This window comes from Ambystoma mexicanum, chromosome 6q (genome assembly GCF_040938575.1).
Source record: "Ambystoma mexicanum isolate Mex_15411 chromosome 6q, UKY_AmexF1_1, whole genome shotgun sequence".
In the NCBI taxonomy this organism is placed as follows: Eukaryota; Metazoa; Chordata; class Amphibia; order Caudata; family Ambystomatidae; genus Ambystoma; species Ambystoma mexicanum.
The window spans coordinates 195,351,439-195,378,953 of record NC_090937.1 but is presented as its reverse complement, the minus strand read 5'-3'; the positions used below and the strand labels follow the sequence as shown (position 1 = coordinate 195,378,953).

The 27,515-nt window shown below is 46.6% G+C and overlaps 1 protein-coding gene across 2 annotated transcripts in view; it reads left to right on the top strand.

Annotated features, from left to right (window-relative positions):
• The window catches only part of SUSD1 (sushi domain containing 1), a 1,292,988-nt gene that overhangs the window by 436,709 nt on the left and 828,764 nt on the right, over positions 1-27,515 (top strand). For both annotated transcript variants that reach the window (XM_069630622.1, XM_069630623.1), the window contains exon 5: positions 1,881-2,060. In XM_069630622.1, coding sequence (XP_069486723.1) covers positions 1,881-2,060 — 180 coding nt within the window. The remainder of the gene's footprint in view (positions 1-1,880; positions 2,061-27,515) is intronic.

The following is a 27,515-nucleotide window of genomic DNA, read 5'->3' as shown; positions in this document are numbered from 1 at the left end:
CTGAGGTGAGGTGCCGGAGGGTGAGACTTTAAGGGGCCTTCCCACATCCTGGGCCGTGCTCCCACGCGCTGGACTAAATTTAAAGGAGAAGCTCAATTTTTCACTGCCAAAGGTTCCTGTGCCATCCCCATGTTGGGGGATGGCCACAGGATGGAGGAAAGGGGACTAGGGACTATGAATACTTTAGTCACTACAGTGAGTAACTTTAATTTATGCCATATGTGTTAAAGGTAAATTTGTTCTAATTTGTAAGTAACAATCCTGCTGGTTAAGTTATTGTTAGGAAACAGTGTAACCCTTTGGTCCCATGTCCTGTACACATGTTTAAACATAACACATTCAGGTTTTTTAAAATAACTAAAGAAATTCTGGAAGTGTAAGTGAATGTGGTTATTGTTTAGCCACACTGTTTATTTACTTTGAAATCACAATGCATTATTACCTTCACTTACGATTCAGCCTACAATTGCCTCTGTCATAGCGGTGAGAAGGAAAGAATACAAAAGGGCTATCTGGGTAGGGATACAGTATGTGGCGGACCAAGACTGGGAAACATTAAACCAGGTTCTCAATTTGAGGGATTACCCTAAATTCTGGAGCATGGTAGCACAAGGCACATCTGAACCTAACCCAACAAGAGGACTCAATTGTAAGGTCCAGCAGCAAGAGTGGACTAACCATTTCTGCACTTTTTAACGCCGGAACATGGTTACTCATCCTAATATTCGTCATCAACCAGTAGATGCTCTCCTAACATCTGACCTGCACACCCCTCCAAATTTCAGTAAAAATGTAATTATAAAAGCCCTGAAAGCTTCCTCCAATCATAACAGCCCTGACCTATGCCCCTGGGTTGTCTATAACTGACCCTGTTCTTTGTGCTCCTATTGTATTAGTTATTTAATGTCATTAGCACAGCCCCAGGAAATGGGAAAATCCTCCTACGAGCAGTGATAAATGATCATGTGGTCATAATGTTGCTGAAGATATTATGCATGTTGTTGTATGACGGGCTTCTTTTATCTTTACTATGCAAAATGCACATTAGACTGTGCGGTCCCGCACTGATGTTTTATGTATATGTAATTCTCTGCTTGCATGTTTGACTGTTGAACTTTTTTGGTCCATTGCTTCAAAATAAGGAAAACATTTGAATTTCAATTATCTGACTAATTTGTTGTTTTTAAATGTATAGTCTGTATTTTATTATTATGCATTACTGATTATATATCAGTATATCAGTTCCATCCCCACCTATTCCTCCTTTCGTGTCTCCTTGAAATATCTTCTTCTCCACTCCCCCTTGATACTCTTATCCCCTCCTTCCACCTTCCCCTCTCCCCCCCTTTTTACCCCTCTCTAATTACCTCTCTCTCCCTGCTGCGTTCCTCTTAAATCCCCTCTCCTGCTCTCTCGCCCTCAGCTTATTCCACTTCGTGTTTCCCACTTCCTTCCCCACTCCACCCCTTCTTCCCATGTTTATCTTCACTGGCAAATTGTTCTACTTGCTGTATTACTGGTTTGATTCATATAATATAATTGCTTCTACTGTTTTTATTGTATCCGTGTTATAATGTAAAGCACTTTGGCATAAAGCGCTATAGAAACACAATAAACATAAACATATATCAACCCTTTAAGTTAAATTTGCTTTAAAATAATACTTTTCTAGTGTATTGTGCTGATTTGCTATTGTTTTTATTGCTTTTATGGAAAATGTTATCTTTTCTGAAATGGTTTATTTTGATTCTGCACATTGTAATCACATGGTCATTTTTTGAGTAAGTCCCACCCCAGATTTAAATATGTGGATTTACTGTCATTAACGCATTGTACGCAATTCATACTCCAAAGTGGTTTGTTATTATTGTGTTTTGCAGAGATAGACTGTGGGCCGCCTCCAGTGGTTGCCAGAAGCAAGATTGCTATGGGATATACCACAGTATTTGGAAGCAAAGCTCAATATAGCTGTGTGGAGGGGTTCCGCAGCAACACGGGAACCAATGTTTCTGCCTGCACGGAGCAGGGCATCTGGGAGACGCCGTCATTAATCTGTAAAGGTAAGACACCATGACCTCAGAAGGATTTGACTTGTACTTCTTAACAGGGATTTCAGTTTAACTGACGTCTTGTGCGAGTACCTCATTTGGATCTGTTACCGAGACTGGATTCTCGAAATTGCAGCCCTTTATGTGTAATGTGTAATCCCACCAACAATAACACCGAGCTGTATGAGCTAATTTTTAATTTTTGTTATTTACTTGATTGAATCAGATTAGTGATTTTTACAAGAAAGAAAACACGTAGAAGACACAAATGTAGAGTAAAGTTGAGCTAATCAAACCTGATGCGGGACAATGTGGAATCTATTGGTGCTAGGACTAAGGCAGGGCAAACTTCCACCTGGCCAATCTCATGGTGCAGTTCAGTCCCATGGTAGGGGTTTGGTGGACTCTCTATTGTGGAATTCTTCAGCAGCCCATAACAGTTTGGTGGGGGAGATCTAGTTCTGTGGGCCAGTTGGAATTGGTGAAGCTTTCATTGAGATTTGGGGCCTTTGGGGGAAGGATCAGCTTGCTTTTCTTTTACAAGCTCTAAGCTGTAAGAGCAGGAGTGTACAGGGCAGGCTCACAACTTGTGTTTGAGGAGTTTTGGCGTTTTCTTTTGGCCAGTATTTTGTTGGTACTTGTTGATTCATATTTGCTCTTTTGTCCTCACTGTGTTTTAGTCACTTTACCTTGTGTTCATGAACCCTTTCATTTGTCTGTGTTTTTTATTTTTTATTAAATTGTCTGAGTTTCTTGCTTTTGTGGTTTGTGTCTATTGTAAATTATGACAAGGCCATTAGTCTGACCTTGTTGAAAGGGGGCCGTAAACCCTCTCAGCTGGGAGTCGGAGGCCTATCTGGGAGAAATCCAGAGCGAGTCCTATGCATGAGGTGGATGGTGGCAGTTGAGAAGGCCCCAATTTCTGAAACCCCATACGGCCTCTGTGCTGATATGTTTCTGTGCAGACCACTCTTTGCTCATGCCATTCCTCAAACAGTTACACGCCAGTCTCCTCTTGTATTTTTGAAAAACGAGGTTTGAGGAAATGAGTTGGAATGCAGAAAAGAGCGTTGAATTACCCATCAACTACAACTGTGATCAACCGTATAGAGTGAAACACAATCCAGATTCCACAAGATGCAGACGCACTACAAGAAGCCGGGACGGGGTGGGGTAGAGGGGGAGAGGGATATATATATATATATATATATATCCTGCTTCCCACAGTGGCAACAGAGACTAGGCCTCCTAAATCACGGGAACTGAGAGTGGAGAAGGACCCACCCTCTCCTAATGGACTAACTAACTAAGACAAGATGCCAGCCATTTCCTCTCAGCCACCCTACACTTGCGTTTAAGCATGACGAGGTCTGAGTCATACCAGGAGTTGCACTTGGCTTTGGGCTTCAAGCAGATCCTCATGACAGGGGCAAGTGCATCAAGAGTATCAGAGATAGAACAGTGGAGCTTGCAGAGGGCTGTGTCAGGATGTGAGTCAGCCAGAGGTGCAGGAGGTGGAGAGAGAGTGGCGAAAAGCCTCAACTGACACACGGATCGTGGATCGGATGACCCAAAAGGTGGGTGGCAGTGTGTGGGTTGGCTCGACCTGAGGGGGTAAAGGGAGAGAGAGATGAGATAAGAGGAGAGGAGAGGAGACGAGAGGAGAGGAGAGGAGAAAGTGGTCACTCCAGGAGAGAGGAGTGGTGAGAGGGTTAGAGGGGGGAGGTCTGAAGAGATCAGACCCTCCAGAGTTTGCCCTGCAGAGTGAGTCGGGCCAGAGGGAAGATTAGAGAGAGAGTCGTAGAGGTCGCAAAAGAGTCCAGTGGAGGGACAGGAAGCATCGAGGTGGATGTTGAAGTCTCAGAGGAGGAGGAGGAGTTGAGTGGTCAAGGCCAGGAGGGAGGAGGAGAGGTCCGCCCACTCGGAGAAGGAGGTGATCAGACCAGGTGGCTGGTAGATAGCAGCCACAGTAAGAGTGGCCAGGAGAGAGAGCCTACAGACAAGGCATTCGAAGGAGGAGTAGACCTGCATCGGAATGATAGAGGCAGGGATCCACTCCAGGAAGATCAAGGCTACACCCCCACCGGAACGGTTAGATCTGGGCGTGGAGTGGATCTTGTAGCCATCAGGGAGAAAAGTGTCAAAGGTTGTGACAGAGCTAGCCGTGAACCATGTCTCTGTGAGACCAAGAACATCAAGGTCGAGTTCTTCCAGGAGGCGGCAGATGTCAGAGAAGTGTTTGACAGCTGAGCGAGAGTTGAGAATGGTGATGTGGAGAAGGTTGCCACCCTTGAAAGACTTCCGGGGAGCGGTACACATCAGAGGTACTCCCTGCAGAGGTTTAGAGGGAGCCCAAGGGAGGGCAGAAGGAGGAGGAGGAGAGGGCACGGTAGCTGATATGGAGGAGGAGGATGAGGGTGCCAGAGACGCCTCGGGGAGGTGGGAGGTGGGCAAGGCAGCCAAAGAAGGGAGAGAAGGGACAGCAGGAGAGGAAAGGAAATTGATAAGGTTTGGGAAGTGTCTGTCAGAGAGGAGGAGGTTGGCCTGAGGGCCTTGGACTAAGACGGTGTTATTCAGGTAAACATTCAAGATGACCTTAGAAGAGTGGAAGGGGGCCAGGAGGGCCTCGCACCGGGTGCCACCATTAATGAAGGAGGAAGAAAAAGGAGAGAGCACAGAGACTGTTTGATGAGTCCATAGGACTGGCGAAGTAACGACAAAGAGGATGTCGGTGAGGGTGTGTCTGGAGGAAGCGATGGTGTAGGTATCAGCGATAGGGAGGCCTGGGTTGGAGACCAGGATATCCTTTTTGAACTTCTTCATATCAGACTTAGTGAGAAGGGCAGACTTGTCAATAGAGAAGCAGTTTCAGAAGGTAGGAGAAACAGAGAGCACCATTGAGGATGCAGAGGTGGGGGAAAGAGGAGAGAAGGAGAGGGATGGGTGTGAGGAGTGGGAAAGAACGGGAAGGGGTAGACACTGGGGGTGGACACAAAGGGGGGTGCAAGCAGACGAGACGGTCAAGGACACAACAAGTAGTAAAAAAATTAACTGGAATAAAGCAAAGGGCTCAGAAGGAAGAGCACAACAGAACACAAGGAAGTATGATGAACGGCAATCAAGTCAGGCAGGCATCAAGAACAGAACAGTCCTGGAGGAAAACCTAGAAGAAGGAAGAGCACAGCAGAACACAGATCAATACACAGCAAAAACAGAGCAGTTGATGAAGGAAACCAAGAGGCAGGAAGAGCACAACAGAGCACAGAGCAAAATGCCAAAGGACAGGGAAGCGGTAGGGAGGAGGGACAGGGCAGGGGAAGGCGAGGGTAAGGGTCCGCAGGTGAGCACGGATGCTCAGGGGGGTCACGTGGGTGCTGGCGAGCTGGAGATGGAGGGGTGTGATGCACACGCGATCAAGTGTTGCGAGGGCCCACGCAGGCTAAGGGCACGCAGGCGAAAGCATGGCAAAGGATGGAAGGGGGCGGAGGGACACGCGATCAAGGGAATGCGAGGGACCACATGGGCAGTGGGCGCGCAGGCACGAGCGTAGCCAAGGATGGAAGGGGTGCTGAAGCACACGCGATCACTAGATTACGATGGACCACGCAGGTCGAGGACGCTCAGCGCAAGCAGGTGAGGATGGAAGTGGTGCAGAAGCACCAGTGATCAGCGGTTGCAAGGGACCACACAGGCCGAGGACGCGCAGCATGAACAGGTAAGGATGGAAGGGTGCAGATGCACAAGCGATTAAGGATTGCAAGGGGCCATGCAGGGAGAGGATGCAGGGGGGCGACTAGGAAGGAAGGGGCGTGAGGGGAATTCAAGAAGGGGTGGAAAGGGGCAGCGCAGGTAGGAAACAGGGAAGGGGGATGAACCCAGCAAGGGGCAAGGGCAGAAGCGAAGGCCACAGGAGTTGGGGGGGGCAGCTCAGTCAGGGGAGAGGCACAGTCGGAAGCGCTAAGACGGGCAGAGCAAGCTAACTCCCCAACTTCTTACCTGGCGGCTGCAAACAGGAGGTTGAATCGTCCGCACTCACTGTCTGCACCGCAGACCCCTTCGTCGCCAAACACCTGCGTCCTTCAACACTGCAGCCTTGTCCTGATTGTTAAGAATTTCAATCAGGTGATACACCCTGGTCTCAGCCTAGTATGCAGCGCACAACCAAAATGCTTACTTTGTTATATATGTAGGTTCAATATTTGAGAGATACACCATTCATATCACACCCATATTTCAAATACCCCGGGTCACGATGGACCAGGAATCAGGCTGGTTGGTAAAGGTAATATTTATTTATTCAAAATTCAAATCAAACATATACTTTTTAATATATGGGGCAGCAATCATCAATATGGTGACAATAACAAATAAAAAGGTATGTAATGCACTTAAATTCACTCTTTAGCAACACCAAATCGAAAACACCAGAGAAATAGGAACACTTAGAATTTTTGAAAAGATAGCACTCAAGTTAAAATTTCTCCCAGCAATGTTTGCTCAACCCACAAAGAATCAATTCTAAATAGATATCAGGAAGCAGCAGGTAATCAGGAATGAGGAACAATAAACAGAATTCGAATCCAATCTTCCCTCCCCAAACAAGAGAGAAAAACGGATTTGAACCCTTGCAATGTTAAAGTGACACTCGGAAATGGCTGAATAAAGCACTGAAAGTGTGCAAAAATCCCTAAATCAGTACACATTTCTATGGGAGCAACATTGGAAAGATACTAGCAGTTATAAGCAATAATTTGAACAAAAGTAAACAATTCAAATTCTGAGTGGAAGGTTTAAAACAATTTAGAATAAAAATAACACGTGTAAAACTTTGCAAAAATGTTGATTCCGGCCTAAAATTAACCAAACGGTTTTTAATAAAAAGTGTGGTTTGCGGTGTAGCTATAGGTCTTAGGTATACTCAAGAATTGAAATGAGGTCTCTAGCTATTAAACTGAGGGAGTTATGCAATGTAGAATAAGAGGTGTTTTTAGAAAAATCGGGTAGTGAAAACAGAAAAACTTCGTTTGCACAAGAATAGTTTTAATCTAAGTTTTACTCTATACTAGAGGATTCCAGCTAGAATACCAAAGAGGGACACAGTAAGCTCTACAGTTGATTCATGACTTCAACCCCAGATCCTCAGCGCCCGCCCTGGCTAAACCAGTCGGATCACTTGAAATAGGATTGATAGTTTGGGATTTACACAAGATACAAATGACTAAAGAAATGGTGCTTAGCAAGATAAATCAAGGACAGGATTGCAGTAAGGATTCTGACAATGTTACAAGTTATTAAGGTAAGGATAGGATGGTTTAGAGATTGGGATAGGACAAGGTATGCTATGGTTTTCTATGATTCCTATTAAATCCTAATATTAATTTAGGATTTTGGACCGTCAAGGGTTCTGGATCACCACACGGATCTGGTCTAACACAGGACAGCCGGACAAAATCAGTGGGCATGGACCGGATACCGGGTAGCACTTCTGGTTACTGGATACTACAGATCATCAGGGTAGGATAGCAGCAGCATGCAGTGAGGAGCAGCAAGCCAGGCTGGATCAGGATGCTTCCCTTGGGTTTTTGGGATTTTTTTAGAATTTGAGTCCTAGCTGAAAATGGGGTCAGCAATGAATAAGCCTGGGCTTTGCAATGAAAATCTGGAATCGGGATCAAACAGGATGAAGAAATCAGGAACCGGACACCAGGCAGGAATTCAGGAAGAAAGTCAGGAATCAGTGTCTGTGTGCTGTCAGGGGCCCTTATTTATCATGCCAGATGACATCACTACAGTATATGGCAGGGGCAGGCTTACTACTCCCGCCTCTAATAATAGGATTGGGCAAGATAGAAGTCTCCTCCTAGTTCTTCGCTGATTGGATAACAGAAAAAGGATGTAATTTTTATGGGGTGATTTTTACAGTGTTTAGAAACCTCCCATAGCTACTGGACCCAAAATCTAATTTTGCCACAAACGCATATTTATGCAGTTCCAACCTCTGAGAAAATCAGATACACAGGTTTACATATTTTGTGCGTCATATTCCAATCCAAACCCCAAGTCTCTGGGACCTGGTTTTGCCTTGCTGACACATTTTGGTAATTGTAAACATGAAAGATTTGGCCTAAAATTCCCCAATTTTGTATACAAATGCACATTTACCACAGGGATTTATGTACACAATGTTAGTACGGGGAAAGTATGGATGTTGTGAACATATGTCCTTTTTTAATAACTTCTGTTCCTTATCAGTGGCGTAACATAAAACGTGAGGGCCCCCCTGCGAGCCATGCTGAGGGCCCCCCCAAATCGGCAAGAAATCACGGGTTGCGCCACACTCCGGGCCGGCATAGATTATCACGCTTGCGCAATACGCACGAACATGCTGCTGAAGGGATATGCCACACACTGCACTAGGAAAAAGATATAAATATGTGTTTTAATGCGATATACAGCACACTTTCTGAGAAAAACTGGCTAAAAAGCCAAAGTGTTTGCAAATATTTTGTAGGGTAAAACCAATCCAATAGATGCAAGTCACCAAAAGTGCACAGGAACATTAATGCTTTGCTATTAAATAGTCCATGCCACAATGAAAACATGTCCAACTGGCTGCACCATGTAGACCACTGTAGACATGTAATAATGTTACAGTAAAGCATGCCAGGCCACATTTAGACATACCTAGACTGGTTGCACCAAAATGCCAGTCGAAGCAATAACACTCATCAAGAAGAGAACACACATTGGAGCCTGTGGCCTCTAACAAAACAGCAAAACTCTTTAAAATCTGCAAGGAACTGGTCAATCCTGTTGCGGCCTTTACCTCTCCTGTTCCCTCCCAGGCCCTCTGTCTTGCTCTGTCATCTCACTTCTCTGCTAAAACTCAGGACATCCTGTCCTCCATTTCCTCTTCCGCTCCCTCTTCCTCTCTCGGCCCCCCTTTGGCCATCTCTACTTGTTACACTCACCTGGTCTCTGTGTTAGGCAGAATCCTGTGCAGTGCCCTTAGGGACCACTACACACAATTAAGACTACAGGTGGCAATAAAAGTTTTACCTTTGGTACAAGCCTGTACTACTATGTCAGATTGGTAGCAGTGGCGGAGCAGCCAGGCTTATCTCAAGAGTATATGAGCAGTAGCAGAGATTACACAAAGGGACCACAATTACTGTGACTCAAGCAAACACTGACTCAAGGTTTCAGGTAGAAAAATATAAGTACATTTATTTTTAAACCATTTGTTATCAACATAACACTTCTATTAAACTTAAACAAAAAACACACGTTAAATATACTACAACTAACCAATTCACTTTGTACAGTATGTCTCAAGGTAAGTACCATGTGTTTGAATGAACCGGTGTTATACACAAAACACGTTACCGCGAATACGATTGCGATCACTTTTTGACATTTCGGTCTACTAACTAAACGCGTATCCGTGACATGAAATGTTACCGGGGCAAAAACACACTTAGCACCTGAGATACTCGGAGGGAGTTTGGAGGCAAAAATCACAGGCAATATTTTGGTTAGGCAGACAGAATCGAGAAACACTCATAGACAAGAGTTCAAAAGTCAAAGGGCCGGAGCCAGCGTCAAGTGACACCGGGGCCTGTTGCCAAAGATCACACAGTCAGATAGTTCACGATTCAACGTGGCCAAGAGTACTTTGATATTGTCAATGTTCGGGAGCAAAAGTTATAAGAAGGAGGGAAGACAAGGGTAAGCCTTGGAAATGAAGAAAAGGGGTTCATCAGTTTCCTCAAGCAGAACACAGTACCTTATTCCAATGCTGCAGCTGGTGCCCTGGCGGTTGTTCCTGTTGGTTTCCCGCAGACCCATGATTCCTGGAGCTTTGTTGTGAAGGAGGACGTCTGAAGGGGGTCTGCACCACACAGGGATGAAGCCGGCAGCAGCGACAACTAATAAAAGGTGCGCTCCTTAAAAACACAGGAGAGGCTCTTCAAATGGCTCTCTGGACCACTACAGCTGTGTGCAGTGATTTCGACCAAGGAAGAGGATCCTCTGGCTGTGGAAGACAAGCTGGTTATCCCCACCAGGCTCATGGGAAGAAGACTCCGGACTGGATCTCCTCTTAGTCGTTGAAGGGCAGATAGCTCAGGACTGCAGCAGGGCTTCACCGGGACGGGGTAGTTGCAGCAGCCGTCGTTCTCCCTGCTTCTCTTCGGTTCCTTGTAGTTCCAGTGGCGACTCTCTGACTTCTAGCCCAAGAGACCTGCCTTTTATGCGACAAACCCCCATTCACACAGCCTGGCTGTCAATCACCCAGCAGGGGGGTTGTCCAGCCCGGACAACTGCCCTGGCCAATCATGACAAAGTGTGACTTGGGTTTTCTAGGATACCCTGTGCAGGGGGTGACTACACCCCTCCCTCACATTCAGCCCACCTAGAAACCCAGGTGCCTTGAGGAGGGCTTCTAGGTAGAAGCCCGCCAAAAGACAGTGAACAAAGAAGGCGAACCTAGTTTGCCACGCAAAGTAAAACACAAGAAGGACTTTACCAAAAAGAAATGGTGAATAAACTCAACCAGAGCCAAGAGAAAGACAATTTGGTCAAGCGGGTTTATGTTCGAGGCTAATATAATAGGCAAGGACAATACCACGTTTATCTAATATAATCGCGGTAGAAAAGTTAGGGTAGATACCACTGCCACCAGCCATATCTAAATTTTAAAAGAGCGAAACAATGCTCTAAGAGGTACAGATGAAAAGAGTTAAGAGTTAACCCTTCCAGTACTCCATGTAAAATGGGGTGTACTGGATCTGTGGTTAGTTTTGACTAAAGTTAATGGTAACTTTACCCTTTTCTGGGGGACAGTAGTCACCTCAGAAATGGAGTCGGTGGGAAGTCTAAACGACAACCCTGTGCCACTGCACAGAAGGTGCTGTGTGACACACACAAATAAGGGGGCTACTGAAGTGGTGTACTCCAGAGCCCACAATCCCAAAAACAGGTAAAAACACATAGCAAAACACAGGTAAGAGTGGGGGAAAAGCTCACACTCTTACCAAGTGGAAAAGAAACAACTCCAGAGATCCAGCAAAGCTGGTGAGGGACTCACTATGTAAGGGAAATTAGCCATGAAATGAGAATTCTCCCTAACAATCTGCGGGGGCATTGGGGCACGGTTGGAGCCCTCCCTTGACTTGACTCCTCGGAATCGCCTTCCCCTCCAGATAGCGGTTGGACCTGCGGCTCGGGAGATGGGTGTTGCCACTGAGTGAAGAGGATAGGCAATGAAAATGGAGTGGGGATATCGTGACTTCCCCAACCCTTTTGTGCCAAAGTACGGGGTGCAAGTGCTTTCCCATATATGCTCACGTGTAGTTTTGTAATGTTGAGCTATCCGTCCTGCTTATCCTGGCAGGGGCACGTAGAATGGACCATGTTACTTCACTGGTCCATGGGAGTGTTGATCCAGACCAGCTGCGACCAATCCACTTAGAAGGTAAGTATTTTGTTATGACTATTGTTCGATTAGACTGTCTGTATTTCGTCTAATAATAATTCTTGTAATGTCTCATTCCATTTCCATAGGTAAGGAGAAGTAAATCGAGACCGAAGAGAGTCCGGAAGACCTTAGAGGCTGATGGAGTTTCAACAGTGACAGGTAAATTGGTCTTTATAATGGAACTCTAGTCTCTTGTATGATGCGGCAGTGTGTTCGATATGCATATGAGTTCTAACCTGTTGTGTTCTTATTTTCTCGTAGGTGCAGGCCGAGTATGAAGAATGGTGTCTGGATTCTCGATGAAGATTCGCGGTTACAGGGTAAAGACTCCGACTCGACCGTGATGGAATGCCGGTGAGAAAGAAGACTTCGGTTCCGAACGTGATGGAATGCGGGTAGTAAGAAGATTCCGGCTCCGGCCGCGATGAGCTGCAGGTAAGAAGCGCACCCAGCGATGTAGTGGCTGGCAGCAGGTAAGATGCGCGCCCAACGATGTAGCAGCTGGACGCAGGAAAGGAGTGCCCTCAGCGATGGAGTAGTTGGGGTAAAAGGTGCGCACGGTGATGTAGCGGTAGACTGCAGGTAAGAGGAGCCCTCAGCGATGGATCTTCAGAATGGGGCTGCAGGAATCCAGTGATGCGTAGGTAAGGACAGCGGAGAGCGTTACGCTGCTGAAAGCAGAACAACGTGAAGCGAAGGCACGTGGAAGGGCTGGCCTTATATAAACTGGCTGAGGCTCCTCCCTTTCGCCCCGCCTACTGACTCCAACTTGCCCTTCTTTGGGACTGTAGCAAGTGCCTTCCAGTTCTGTTCTATGGCCACGCCCGGCCCAGCTGCACACGCCCTTGGCATAGAGTGTGCAGAGCACACTTTTAAATGAGCCTGGCGCCAGAGGTGCCAGGACTGGGTCCAGTGGGACCCTGGGGATGAGGAAGGACTGGCCCCTTGAATGGTGGGCATGACAGCACTCCCCCGCAAAGCCCCTCTCACGGGCAATCTTCTCCCTGGTACAGGCTTGGTGGGGTTATTGCGATGAAACCGCCTGATTAGTCGAGGTGCATTGATAAACTCCACAGGTTCCCAAGTGCGATCAACTGGTCGACTGCAATTTGGTCAACACCATTTGGTCGAATGCCAAATGGTCGAATTTTTTTTTTTTTTATATATATATATATGTGTTTTGTGGGTTTTCGTGTGGGGAAAAAAAAGGGGGTTGGGGGGGGGACCCCCCCAAAAAAAAACAAAAAATGGGTAAAAAAAAAAAAAAAAAAAATTCGACCATTTGGCATTCGACCAAATGGTGTCGACCAAATTGTCTGTCGACCAAATGTTTTCGACCATTTGACTGGTAACCGGTCCATAACCCTTCCAGTCGATTAAGTAGTACAGTTTTGACTGCACCATTTTAGAGTCTAGGATGTCCTTAACCTCATACTCAGGTTCTCCTTCGATAATTTCGGGTTCCGGTGGTTGTGTAATTCTTGTCTCGGGCTTCACAGGCTTTAAAAAGGAAATGTGAAATACAGGGTGGATTCGCAAATTGTCAGCTAGCTCTAGCTTTACTGCGGCTGAGTTGATGTTGGCTTTGATGGAATAGGGCCAAGATACCTGGGCGGAAGACCCGAGGCCCTTTTAGCGGGATATTTCTGGCCACGAACCACACTTTATCTCCGATTTGGTAGTGTGGAGCTTCCCTTCTATGCCGGTCAGCAAACTTCTTTTGTTGTTCTTTGGCTTTAGTTAAGCTCTAGGTTGCTTCCTTGAAGGTTTGAGTAATTGTTTTATGTAGGTTGGTAATTGTCTGCATTTCTAGCTCATCTAGTGGGTCAAAGGAAGATGTCCGGGTGTGCCGACCATTCATGATGTAGAATGGGGTTTGTCCCGTGCTTGTGTGGATAGATATTGTGAGCAAATTCCGTTAGCCAAAGAACATCTTTCCAGGATCCTTCGGTCTGTTGCAGTATGCACCTCAGGTACTGCTGCAGTGTCTGGTTAGTCCTTTCAGTTTGACCATCGGTTTGGGGGTGGTGACTGGTAGAAAGGCAGAGGTCAATTTGCAGCAACTTCTCCAGAAGGCTGAGACAAATTGTGTCCCCCGATCAGAGATCAGTACTGAGGGGAAAGCCATGTAATTTGACTACTTGTTCTAGGAACACGGTGGCCAGGATTCCAGCAGTAGGAAGTCCTTTTAGTGGAATAAAGTGTGCCATTTAGGGACGTAATAGTCCTGCGGGGCAGGTCTTTTGAGATTTTTGCTGTGCGCAGAATACGCAGGTCGCAATGAATTGGGCTACATCCTTTCTCCCAAGTTGGCCACCAATAATTCTTCCTGATCTTGGCCCGTGTCTTAGTAATCCCGGGGTGTCCCTCCACTAGTGAGTCGTGGTAGTTGGCGATGATCTTGTTTTGGGTTTCTTTATCCTTAATGTATAGTCTCCCCTGAAAATAGGGTAAGTTGTCCATGACAGAGTACTGATCTCCCTTATTCAACCATTCTTGTTGGGCGGTCTGATCCGTTTGCGATTGGAGGTCGGTCTTTAATTCTTCCCAGCAGGTGGTTACTGCAATCTGGTTCTGAATTCGTTCCTCCGAAATAATGAGTACTGGTTCTGATGGTATGAATGCGTCCTGGTTATCGCCCATTTGTGACAGAGCATCAGCTTTTCCGTTCTGCACTCCAGGTCGGTACGTGATTATGAAATCGTACTCCGCGAAGAAGAGAGCCCAGCGAAGCTGACGAGATGATTGGACCTTGGCTGTCTTTAAATACTGCAAGTTGCGATCGTGATAATGGTGACAGTATGCCTAGCCCCCAGGAGGTAATGTCTCCAGATTTTAAGGGCTCCTTTGATTGACAATTGTTCTTTGTCGGTTATAGCATAGTTCTTCTCAGGTGCTGCAAACTTGTGGGTCCAAAATGCTATAGGATGTAACTGTCCGGTGTCTGGGTCTCTCTGTGATAACACCGCCCCCATGGCCACATCGGAGGCGTCTTTCTCAACTACGTGAGGTAAATTGGGTCGAGGATGCTGGAGAACAGGGGCTGAAGTGAAAGCCGATTTCAATTCCTAGAATGCCTTTTCAGCGTCAGAGGTCCAATAAAATGTTTTATTCTTTCTTAGCAAAGAGGTGATGGGGTGGACGATTTGTGAAAATCCCGAAATAAACCGCTGATAGAAATTGGCAAACCCGAGTACGCTCTACAGTCCTTTGATTGATGTTGGAGATGCCCATTGAAGAATTGCTTCCACTTCACGAGTATCCATGTGTACCCCTCGTGGGGTAAGCATAAAGCCCAAGAACTCGACTTCTGTAACGTGGAAAAACATTTTTCTGGTTTGGCGAATAATTTGGTTCTTACAGAGCTTTTCCAAAACGGCTCTTACATGGCCCACATGCTCTTCTTTGAATGCCGAATAAATAAGGATATCATCGATATAAACAAGGACACAGACATCTAGCAGTTCGTAGAGTACGTCGTTCCTAAAGAACTGGAATACGGCTGGTGCATTGCATAGCCCAAAAGGCATAACCTGGTACTCGAAAAGCCCATATTTGGTTTGAAATGCTGTCTTCCATTCGTCGCCCTTTTTCACTCTGACCAGGTGGTAAGCTCCTCGTAGATCTAACTTCCTATAGATTTGAGCATCATTCTTTACCTGGTCGAGTAGCTCAGGAATGAGTGGCAGAGGATACCTATTTTTTACGGTAATCTGGTTTAACGCCCTATAATCTATGCAGGTCTTGAGGTCCCCTTCTTTCTTCAGTACGAAAAAGAGAGCTGAGGAGGCTGGAGACTTGGATGGGCGGATGAACCCATTAGCTAGATACTGATCCAGATATGTTCGTAAATGCTGATTTTCCTGCTCAGTCAGTACATAGATTCTGCTGCAGGGAACTTGTGCCCCAGGGACCAGATCAATTTGGTAATCGTAAGTTCTGTGTGGTGGTAGGGTGTTGGCTTGTTCCTTTTGGAACACATCTGCAAAGTCTTGATATTCGGCAGGCAATGAGCCCGATATTCCCAGGATGGGTTTCTCCTTGTGTTGTAATCTCCTCACATCCTTAAGGTAGCAGCTCTTGGTGCATTCTCGAGGAAAGGTCAGCTTTCTGGTGCGCCAGTCGATCCTTGGGTTATGGGTTTCCAGCCACGGCATTCCTAGAATCATTTGGAACTGGGGGCCCCCTATGAGATCAAAAGAAATGCTTTCCAGCTGACCATCCTGACATGTCAGCATTACCTCGTCGGTTTGTTGAGTTACTGGCTCTGACGAAGACAGCGAGAGCCATCCACGGCAGTGACTTTTTGCGAGTGCAGTATTTGCTGAAGTGGGAGGCCTATCCGTGCAGCCAACCCCTGATTGATGTCATTTCCCACCGCAACACTATCGAAGTAGGCTTCTAGAGCATGTACTCTCGGTGGTTGTTGGGGGTGGGCTATTAGTACTGGAATCACCAGGTGTGGGGTTGTTACAACTTTCTTGATTTCGCTCGACAAATGGACCTCTACACTTGCCGGGCGTCCCAGTTTTCTGGCTCCTGTTCCTTGTCTTTGTTGTTCATTGTCTGTGGCACCTACCACCTTCTTGGGGAGGTTTTGTAGGGCAATCCCGTAAGAAATGTCCAGCTTTTCCGCAATATAAACAAAGCTGCTGTTGTCTTAGTTTTTCTCTTTCAGCTTTAGAAATGGGAGTCCATAATACCCTAGTTGCATAGGTTCAGGGGTTTCATGACCCCTGGTCTGAGGGTCCCAAGGCCTTATGTAGACTGATCGTCACTCAGCCCTTGTGCGGTCCATTTTCCGGTCCTGTAATCGGTGATCTAACTGCACAGTTAGGTTGATATAGTCTGCACAGCATTCAGGTGGGTTAACAACTTGAGCTAGTACGTCCTTTAACTCACCACGAAGCTGGTTACGCTCACCTGGTCTCCGCGGGAGCGTTGGGGCATGGTTGGATCCCTCCCTTGACTTGACTCCTCGTAATCGCCTTCCCCTCCAGATAGCGGTTGGACCTGCGGCTCGGGAGATGGGTATTGCCCCTGAGTGAGGAGAAGCAATGAAAATGGAATGGGGATATTGTGACTTCCCTCAACAAGTACGGTGTGCAAGTGCTTTCCTATATAAGCTCACCTGTAATTTTGTAATGTTGAGCTATCCGTCCTGCTTATTCTAGCAGGGTCACGTAGAAAGGACCAAGTTACTTCACTGGTCCGTGGGAGTATTGATCCAGACCAGCTGCGACCAATCCACTTAGAAGGTAAGTCTTTTTTTATGACTATTGTTCAATTAGACTGTATTTCGTCTAATGATAATTCTTGCAATGTCTCATTCCATTTCCATATGTAGGGAGTAGTGAATCAGGACCAAAGAGAGTCCGGAAGACCTTAGAGGCGATGGAGTTTCAACAGTGACAGGTAAGTTGGTCTTTATAATGGAACTCTAGTCTCTTGTATGTTGCAGCCGTGCATTCGATATGCATATGAGTTCTAACCTGTTGTGTTCTTATTTCCTCGTAGGTGCAGGCCGACTATGAAGAATGGTGTCTGGATTCTCGATGAAGATTCGCGGTTGCAGGATGAAGACTCCGACCGTGATGGAATGCCGGTGAGAAAGAAGACTTTGGCTCCGACCGTGATGGAATGCAGGTAAGAAGAAGAGTCCGGCTCCGTCCGCAATGAGTTGCAGGTAAGAAGTGCACTCACCGTTGTAGCGGCTGGCAGCAGGTAAAATGCGCGGCCAGCAATGTAGCGGCTGGCAGCAGGTAAGGAGCGCCCTTGGTGATGGAGTAGCTGGGGTGAAAGGCGCGCACGGCAATGTAGCGTTAGACTGCAGGTAAGGAGCGACCTCAGCGATGGATCTTCAGGGTGGGGCTGCAGGAATCCAGTGATGCGCAGGTAAAGACAGCAGAGAGTGTTACGCTGCTGAAATCAGAAAAACGCAAAGCGAAGGCACGTTGTTTGGATGGCCTTATATAGGCTGGCTCAGGCGCCTCCCTTTAGCACCACCTACTGACTCCACCTTGCCCTTCTTTGGGACTGTAGCACGTGCCTTCCAGTTCTGTTCTATGGCCACGCCCGGCCCAGCTGCACACGCCCTTGGCATAGAGTGTGCAGAGCACACTTTTAAATGAGCCTGGCGCCAGAGGCGCCAGGACTGGGTCCAATGGGACCCTGGAGATGAGGAAGTAATGGCCCCTTGACTGGAGGCCATGACACTACCTCTCTTCCTCCTTTCTCCTCTTTCTCTCTGACAACACCTGACAAGGTTTCTAGACAAGTCTGATCTATGAAAGTAAATTAACAAGGGGGGTCCTGGGAGTCGCTCTGCCAGACATTAGTCCTGGTTACGAGAGACTTACCCAGAGTCTTTAGCTCACTATCTTTCACAGAGAAGAAATATCCCAAACATATCAGTCTTTGTCCTGCCCTGGGGCAGTCCAGCAGTGAAATGCTAGGCAATTCTCCTCTGAACAAGAGTACCAACAGAAACTCCAGACACGTGTTTCGGTCTGGTTGGACCTCATCAGTAGGGTGGATATGTGCCTCTCTAAGAATAGTGAGCAAGGGGTCCACGTCTGGATTCCCCTAGTAACTTAGGGTGAGACCCAAAGTTACTTAAATATGCAAATTAACAAGGGGGGTCCTGGGAGTCCCTCTGCCAGACATTAGTCCTGGTTACGAGAGACATATCCAGAGTCTTTAGCTCACTATCTTTCACAGAGAAGAAATATCCCAAACATATCAGTCTTTGTCCTGCCCTGGGGCAGTCCAGCACTGAAATGCTAGGCAATTCTCCTCTGAACAAGAGTACCAACAGAAACTCCAGACACGTGTTTCGGTCTGGTTGGACCTCATCAGTAGGGTGGATCTGTGCCTCTCTAAGAATAGTGAGCAAGGGGTCCACGTCTGGATTCCCCTAGTAACTTAGGGTGAGACCCAAAGTTACTTAAATATGCAAATTAACAAGGGGGGTCCTGGGAGAGGCACAGCTCCTCCCTACTGATGAGGTCCAACCAGACCGAAACACGCGTCTGGGGATGCTGTTGGTACTCTTGTTAAGAGGAGAATTGCCTAGCATTTCAGTGCTGGACTGCCCCAGGGCAGGACAAAGACTGATATGTTTGGGATATTTCTTCTCTGTGAAAGATAGTGAGCTAAAGACTCTGGGTTAGTCTCTCGTAACCAGGACTAATGTCTGGCAGAGAGACTCCCAGGACCCCCCTTGTCAATTTACATATTCAAGTAACTTTGGGTCTCACCCTAAATTACTAGGGGAATCCAGACGTGGACCCATTGCTCACTATTCTTAGAGAGGCACAGCTCCTCCCTACTGATGAGGTCCAACCAGACCGAAACACGTGTCTGGGGATGCTGTTGGTACTCTTGTTCAGAGGAGAATTTCCTAGCATTTCAGTGCTGGACTGCCCCAGGGCAGGACAAAGACTGATATGTTTGGGATATTTCTTCTCTGTGAAAGATAGTGAGCTAAAGACTCTGGGTAAGTCTCTCGTAACCAGGACTAATGTCTGGCAGAGAGACTCCCAGGACCCCCCTTGTAAATTTGATCTATGAAAGTGTCATCCAAACAGGTGCTCCCCTGCTCCTCCAGAACCATCAAGGACCATATTGACACCCTTGCCCGATTTCTGTAATCACTCTTTCGCCACTGGAACGTTCCCCTCTCCCCGTAAGCACTGCCTTTTGCACCCACTCCTCAAGAAGCATTCAGCCGATTCTGCCTACCCTGCAAACTATCGCCCAATCTCCATCACCCCTTTCCTGGGCAAACTGTTGGAAAAGCTGGCCATCTCCCAGCTTAATCTCCACACAGAATCTGTTGGTTGTCTACATGAACTTCAGTCTGGCTTCAGAGTTGCCAGAGGCACAGAAACAACTCTCCTGAACAGCTGTGAAGATCTGCTCTCTAACTTTGATTCCAGCATTCCTTCTGCCCTCATCCTCCTTGATCTTTCCTCTGCTTTCGACAGTCAACCACACCATCCTGATCAATCGACTCCATGAGAACCTGGGCATCACAGATCAGGCCCTTGAGTGGCTGACCTCCTTCCTCTTGGACAGCCCCTCCCAGGTCCAACTTGGTCCCTTTGTCTCCGCTCCATCCTCTCACCCTGGTTTTTCAACCTCTACTTGACGCCTTTGACCCACCTGATCTCTACCTTCTCCTCTACCTTTTGTGTTATGTGGATGTCACTCCGCTTTCCTTCAGGCTCCCTCAGACTCCTCTCCTCTCTCGCTCATTCCTGACTGTCTATCCGCGATTCAGGATTGGTGTGCCTCCAACAATCTCTGCCTTAATGTCAGTAAGATGGAGATCCTTCTCATTTCGACTCCTATCCCTGCTTTTCCTCTCTCACTCTGGCCTCCCGCCTTGGGCACTCTTCATTCGCCTTCCTGTGAGGCAAACAATCTTGGTGTCATCTTTGACTCCACTCTCTCTTTCTCTCCTCACATCTCGCACGTCGCCAAGAAGTCCCACTACCAGTTGCTCCTCCTCCAAGGGACTCTTCCCTTTCTCACTTTCCCCCAGAGCTCACTGTCTCCAGAGCCCTGGTTCTCTCTAGGCTGGACTACTGCAACAGCCTCTTTCTCAATCTGCTTCCTCTACTCCCCACCCTCTGCAACTAATCCAGAACAGGACTGCAAGACTTATCCTTGGACTCAAGCCCAGGGATCGTATCTCTCCAGCCCTGAAATCTCTCCACTGGCTCCCAGTTGCTGCAAGGATCAAGGTCAAGACCCTTTGCGTTGTCCACAAGGCTATCTGGGCACGAGCCCGCACTACACCCAATGCTCTCTTCCAAAATGTCTTCCTTTTTGAGCCCTTTGCGCAGCTACCTACAACTCTCTAAGGGTTAGACACTTCCCCAGGCAGAGTCTTGGGGATAAATCTCTCTCCTCTGCAGGTGTCTCCCTCTGGAATAGCCTCCCTGGTCCTCTCAAACTTGAGCCGGACCACCTGAAGTTCCAGAAACAGCTAAAAACTTTCCTCTTCCCCTCTGGTTTCTCTCACTCCCTCCCCTGCTGGCCTACCTGACCTACCTGTCTGCTGTACCATCTGGTTGCTTGGCTACCCTAAGAGTCTCACTGAGTTCAGACTCTTTCTTGATCAGTCACCCTTACACTGCCTCTAGGCCTACCACGCACTTAGGGGCTGTAACTGTAACCCTACAGTCCCTTGTTCTCCTTGCACTACCCAGAGCCGCGCTACCCTAGCTGCACTTACTCAGAGCATTGCGGCCCTGTTTTTCCCTCCCCTCTCCCTTGCACTTCCCCTCTCCCTTTCCCCTTGCACTTCTCGGTCTCGCACTTGCACAATCTGAATGACACAAGGCCTAGTAAGATCATTTGTCTTTTCCTGCCTCTATCTTCCCTCCCTTGTCTTGTCGCGCCTAGAAACACTTATACAATGCCACAGTAAGAAATGGCTAGGACTGCTTTATCAGAAATGCCCAGTTAAAAAAAAAATAATACCAAACTGAGGAATGACTAGACTTGCCACACCAAAATGCCTCTCTAGCCACTAATACCACATATCATGCCTGCTTAGCCTGGACATGGACAGCCATTATGATTTGTTGCACAATCCTGCCCCCCACACATCCCCTCTCCCTCCCATCCCTACCGCAACCTCCAAAATCAGCTCCTTGGCCCAGAATTACCTCCACGTCCCTCTTCCTGGTCTCAGAGCTTACGTATGAGGCTCTTTGCCTCATAGGTAAGTACTGGGATGAGGAAGAGGGGGACTAGGAGTAATAAGGATTACAGGTAGCTAAGTCGGGCATTACCTCCATGTACCTCTACCTCACCCCAGTACTTGTGTATAAGGCTGAGTGCCTTATACACAAGTAATGTCTCATACACACTGGAACGAGGAAGAATAGGGCTAGGAGTAATGTCAATGCGAGGGGAGAGAATTCGACACACTCTCCCGAACCACAAAAGCCGAATGAAAGTCAACCCTCCACCCGTGGTTGGCACAGGTGCCTGATAGTATAAAACAGGACACCACGTGGCAGCCAATGGGGGGGAAGAGGAGTTAGGTAGAGGTTGTGGATGGGGAGGGGAGTATAGGAACACCAGAAAGAGGTTGAGGGAACACCTAGTTTGGATAGGACAAGGGGAAACCACAGGGAAAACACCCTACCTATTTCTCTACTTGTAACACTCTGTACGTGTAGCATTCATACCAAATTTTACATATCCATCCCTGTGTCTTGACAACTCTTAATACGTGTCGGACTCACAGGGTACTTGCAACAGAATACTATCTACACCTTACTACATGTATATCTGGTTCATGAGATACAAGACTACATTACAAGACGCATATCAAATGGTAAGTAGATTGCCTCTAGAAAACTGGTTGAGCACACACAATGATCACAATGATAGACAAGAACACATGGCCATCAGGCACGTATAAGCAATGAACATAAAACATGACATGCAACGTGGACTTGAAAACATAAATGAAGGCACCATATCCCTTTTAGAATGCAGAGTCTTTCCTACACTCCCAGCAGAGTCCTTCCATACTCAAAACGGATTAAACTCCAACCCGCACATATTACTGGACACGTGAAATGCCGTGCATTGTATCCAGCATAATCAACATTTGAAAAGAAGTAACGGATGCCCACGGAACCCTTGTGCCCACTTATCTTAAGTCCGGGAGACCCGCAAGTCGACCCGGACACAGCAGAAATCCGCCCGTAACTGGCAGCAATGAAACACACCGCCCGCCGCCGCCCAATGTTTTCAGACAGCTTCCCTGTACTTATCTCATGTCCGGGGCGTCCATTGAGCCGTCCCGGATGCAACAGTTACTGCGTTCACTTTCCGCTCGCCGCCGCAGCTGATGGTCTGTGCTCTCTCATAGAGCGTATTGCAGCCACCGCACCTCGTAGTCCTGACACGCCCGTCTCCTGCTGCCGACACAAAATAAGCCACACCTGCCGTACGCCGTTTGACCCTTTATGCTGTTGCTGATTGTTCACAGCTGGTCCCACGGGCGCCCGGCTTTCGACTACAACCTTCCCAAGTGCTGCTGGGAGTTGTAGTTTATTCCAGAGTTCCTGTTTTTATGTGCTTTTACACACGCCTTTCTTGCTCCAGCCCTTTTTCCTAATATTACCTCCTCTCCCACGGCCCTTCCTCAGGCCGGTCTTGGAAAAATGTTGCATATGAAATTGTGTGACCAACCGAGGAGCATGTACAGCTCCTGCCGGCTCCCAAGAACAATCCTCCGGTCCATAGCCTTTCCATTGAATCAAATACCAAACCTTCTGGCCCCGTTTCTTGACATCCAAGATTCGTTCTACTTCATATTCCTTTTGTTCTTCTTTCATTATTGCTGGAGGCCGTTTAGTCGTCATCCCGGGATCTTCAGGTTTAAGTAAAGATACTTGGAACACCGAGTGTATAGCCAAATTCTTAGGCATACGTAATTTCATAGCAGTTTCAGAAACACATTGAATAATGGTATATGGCCCAATGAATCTAGGCATGAATTTACGTGATGCTATCATAGATACATTTCGAGTTCATAAACACACTCTGTCCCCCACTTGATATTTAGGGCTGTCCTGCCTGTGTTTATCAGCTTGTATTTTATATTGTCCTTTGGCATGCTCCAAATTGGCTTGTGCTTTTTGTCTGACCTCCAGAAGCAACTGTGTCTGCTCCTGTAACACTGGCATGTTTACCGCTGGCAAATGTTCAGGTATCATATTCTGCTTGTGACCATACAGACACTCATTAGGAGCCATTCCCAGCGAACTATGAAAGGTGTTGTTGTATGTGAATTCTGCCAACCATAAGGCCTGCACCCAGGATTCTCTCCCATCTCCCAAATACCCTTGCAAATATTGCTCAAGTGTTTGATTCACCCTTTCTGTCTGACCATCTGTTTCAGGGTGATAGCTGGTGGATAGAGCACAGTTGATTCCCAAAAGTCGACAAAAAGCACGCCAGAAACTGGAAGTGAACTGAGAACCCCTGTCTGAAACAATACTCTTTGGGAGGCCATGTAATCTCACTATATGTTGCAATAATAACTCAGCCAACTGGCCTGCTCCTGGTATACCAGCACAATGCACAAAATGAGCCTGTTTAGACAAGAAATCCACTACTACCAAATTGGTGTCAAATTGATTGTCAGGAGGCAAATCCGTGATGAAATCCATGGAAATGTGACTCCATGACTTCTCGGGAGTGGATAATGGCTGTAACAACCCCTTTTTCTTAACATGATCTTCCTTATTTCGTAAACAATTTTCACATTGTACCAAGTAAGTCATTAGATCTTGTCTTAATGTGGGCCACCAGAAATATTTTTCCAACATCATCTTCATTTTTCTCTGCCCTACATGTCCCGCCAAGGGAGACTTATGACACCAGAATAACGCCTTGTCTTGTAACATTTTGGTTGGTAAATACAATCTACCCTGATGGTACGGTAATCCGTCCGTACTGTTCTTTTCGGATGACTATCCTGCCACTTCTGCAATTGTCTAGATGGTAACGCTTTCTTCACCTGCTCAATGAACTGCTTGGCAATAGACCCAATGATCTTATCGGGTGCAATTATTGTTTTCTTTTCACTGACAATATTGTCTAAATTCTGTTGCCGCGATAAGGCATCCGCCTTCCCATTCTTATTCCCCGGCCTGAATGTCACCACAAAATCAATTTCATTGAAATACTGAGACCACCTTAATTGCCTCAGACTTAAAGTTTGAGCTGTCTTAAAGTACTGCAAATTCTTGTGATCGGTTACCACCACCACCTGATGCCTTGCTCCCAGTAAGTAAAGTCTCCATTCAAGGAATGCTGATCGGAAAGCCAATAGTTCTTTATCAGTGATGGAATAGTTTTGTTCACACCCTGTCAGTTTCCTAGAATAGAATGCCACCGGATGCCATACCCCTGTCTCATCTTTGTGAGACAGAATAGCTCCTATAGCCACGTTACTGGCATCTGTCTCCACCTGATAAACCCCTTCAGTGTTAGGATGTCTTAATACTGGTGCCGTAGAAATGCTACCTTCAACTCTTGAAATGCTTATTCTGCCTCAATACTCCACGTAAAACTCACTGCTTTCTTAAGCAATTGTGGAATGGGTGTCACAATTTCTGAGAAATTGCCAATAAATCTATAAAAGTTGGCAAACCCCAAAAACGACTGGATGTCTTTTATGCATTGTGGTGATGGCCAATCCCTCACTGCCTGCACTTTCTTTGGATCAATCACAATTCCTGTTGCAGTCAAAATAAAACCCAAAAACTCTACTTGAGTCACATGGAAGGCACATTTCTCGAATTTAACACATAATTGATACTCTTGCAACCATTGCAATACCTTTTTGTTGTACATGTTGTTCTGAAGAGTCTGAATAAATTAAAATATTGTCAATATAAACAATAACAAAAACATATTTGAAATCATGCAATACCTCTTGCATAAAGAACTGAAAAGCCGCTGGAGCATTACATAAACCAAAAGGCATAACCAAGTACTCAAACAACCCAAGCTTTGTCCTGAAGGCGGTTTTCCACTCATCGCCCTCTTTAACCCGTATCAGGTGATATGCTCCCCTTCAATGCAACTTAGTATACATCTTGGCTGTCCTACCTTGATCCAAGAGAACTGCAATCAATGGCAAGGGAAATCTGTTTTTAATTGTTACTTTATTCAAGGCACGATAATCTATGCATGTTCGTAAAGTTCCTTCCTTCTTGGGAACAAAAAACAATGGTGAGGAGACTGGGGACGTAGAATGCCGTATAAACCCCTTAGCCAACATCTTATCCAAATAGTCACGTAAATACTGGTTTTCCTTTTCTGTAGGAGCATAAATCCTACTGCAAGGCAGTTTTGCTCCTTCTTCCAATTCGATAACGCAATCATAAGATCTATGGGGAGGTAATTGTTCTGCAACCCTTTTGTCAAACACCTTAAACTCTTGATACTGTGGAGGAATCTCTCCACTCATGGCCCCCACCATCTGATTGTCCAATCCCTTCTCCGTCAACAATTTTACTGGTCCTGCTTCTGACAGTGTATGTCCCTGACAATGTTCCTCCTCAAACCACAATAGTTGTCTTCCCCAATCAATTCTAGGATTATGCAATACCAACCATGGCATGCCCAAAATCAATCCGAACTGAGTTGCTGCAATCAAGTCAAATGTGATTTCCTCCCTATGACCCGCTGCACAAATCATCTCCAAACCTTGAGTCTGTTTCCGTATGGTCCCTGATAATAATGGTGAACCATCCACAGATTGTACTCCTTCCATCTTAAGTTTATCCACTGCTGGCAATCCTAACTGTTTAGCAAAAGTAATATCTACAAAATTACCTGTAGCCCTGGAATCTACCATGGCCATCACTTCTTGTTTAGTGCATGCAAAACATAATGTTACCAAAATGTATAAATGAGAGGTTTTACCCCCCACTGTATTTCCACCCATCTGGGGAACCTGACATCTTTCGGGCCTGACACCTGTGTTCCCCCTAAGGTAAGCCCATCTCTTTTCCCGCTTCCTTGGTACTCTTTTCACCTCCCACCTTCTTCTGCGGAGTGTTGGGACAAGTCCGTATAAAATGTCCCGCCTGCCCACAGTAAAGACATAACTTGTTCATTTTACGTTGCTCGTTTTTACTTGCTGACAATGGCCCTCTTATACTGCCAATCTGCATGGGCTCTACTTCACTCATCCTGCCTCCCCGGCCTCGATCCATTCGTGCAAAGGGAGCTACCTCTGGTCTTTTCTTGTCCCCTTTTCTCTCATTCATCCTATGATCCAAACGTAATGCCAAGTCAATCATTGCCGTGCACGTACTGGGTTGCGGCTCAACTTGGGCAATGGCATCTTTAAGCTCCTCGCGTAACCCCTGATAAAACAACACAGTTTGCTTGGCCACCGGCCACTTTGTTTTAATTACCAGCCTATTAAACTGTGTTACATAGGTGACCAAGTCCCTAGTTCCTTGTTTTAATCCCAACAGTTCCTTGTCCTGAGCTAAAGACACCTCCTGTCTGTCAAACAGTCTGCCAAATTCTGCTAAAAAACCATCCCAGTTATATAACAACGGATCGTCTTTTTGTACCAATGGCATAGCCCAAGCAGCTGCGTCCCCAGTTAAATAGGAGATTACAAAAGCGGTTCTTGCCTGTATCGTCTTAAATGCTGTAGGTTTACACAAAAAATGCAGTCTACATTGAGTGAGAAACATCATATATAATTTCGGGGATCTCCCGCAAAACGCTCCGGTGCTGCCAGCGGAACACTACTTGGAGGTTGAACAATTACCGTGGGATTTTGACTGGTTGAAGCTCCTGTTGCCCGATTACTCTCCAACGGATTTCTCTGAGCTACCAAACTCTGAACTTGTGTCTTTAGATTATCTGACTCTTGTCAAGCATGTGCCAGCTCTACCTGAATATCCTGTAGTGCCTTTAGCACATCGGCTAAAGGCGGAAGTGTCGCTTCCATTTGGCTTGGGTGGTTATAAATATCCCATTATGGGGTGGCTTATTATGTCAATGCGAGGGGAGAGAATTCGACACTCTCTCCCGAACCACCGAAGCCGAATGAAAGTCAACCCTCCACCCGTGGTTGGCACAGGTGCCTGATAGTATAAAACAGGACACCAAGTGGCAGCCAATGGGGGAAGAGGAGTTAGGGAGAGGTTGCGGATGGGGAGGGGAGTATAGGAACACCGGAAAGAGGTTGAGGGAACACCTAGTTTGGATAGGACGAGGGGAAACCACAGGGAAAACACCCTACCTATTTCTCTACTTGTAACACTCTGTACGTGTAGCATTCATACCAAATCTTACATATCCCTCCCTGTGTCCTGACAACTCTTAATACGTGTCGGACTCACAGGGTACTTGCAACATAATACTATCTACACCTTACTACATGTATATCTGGTTCATGAGATGCAAGACTACATCAC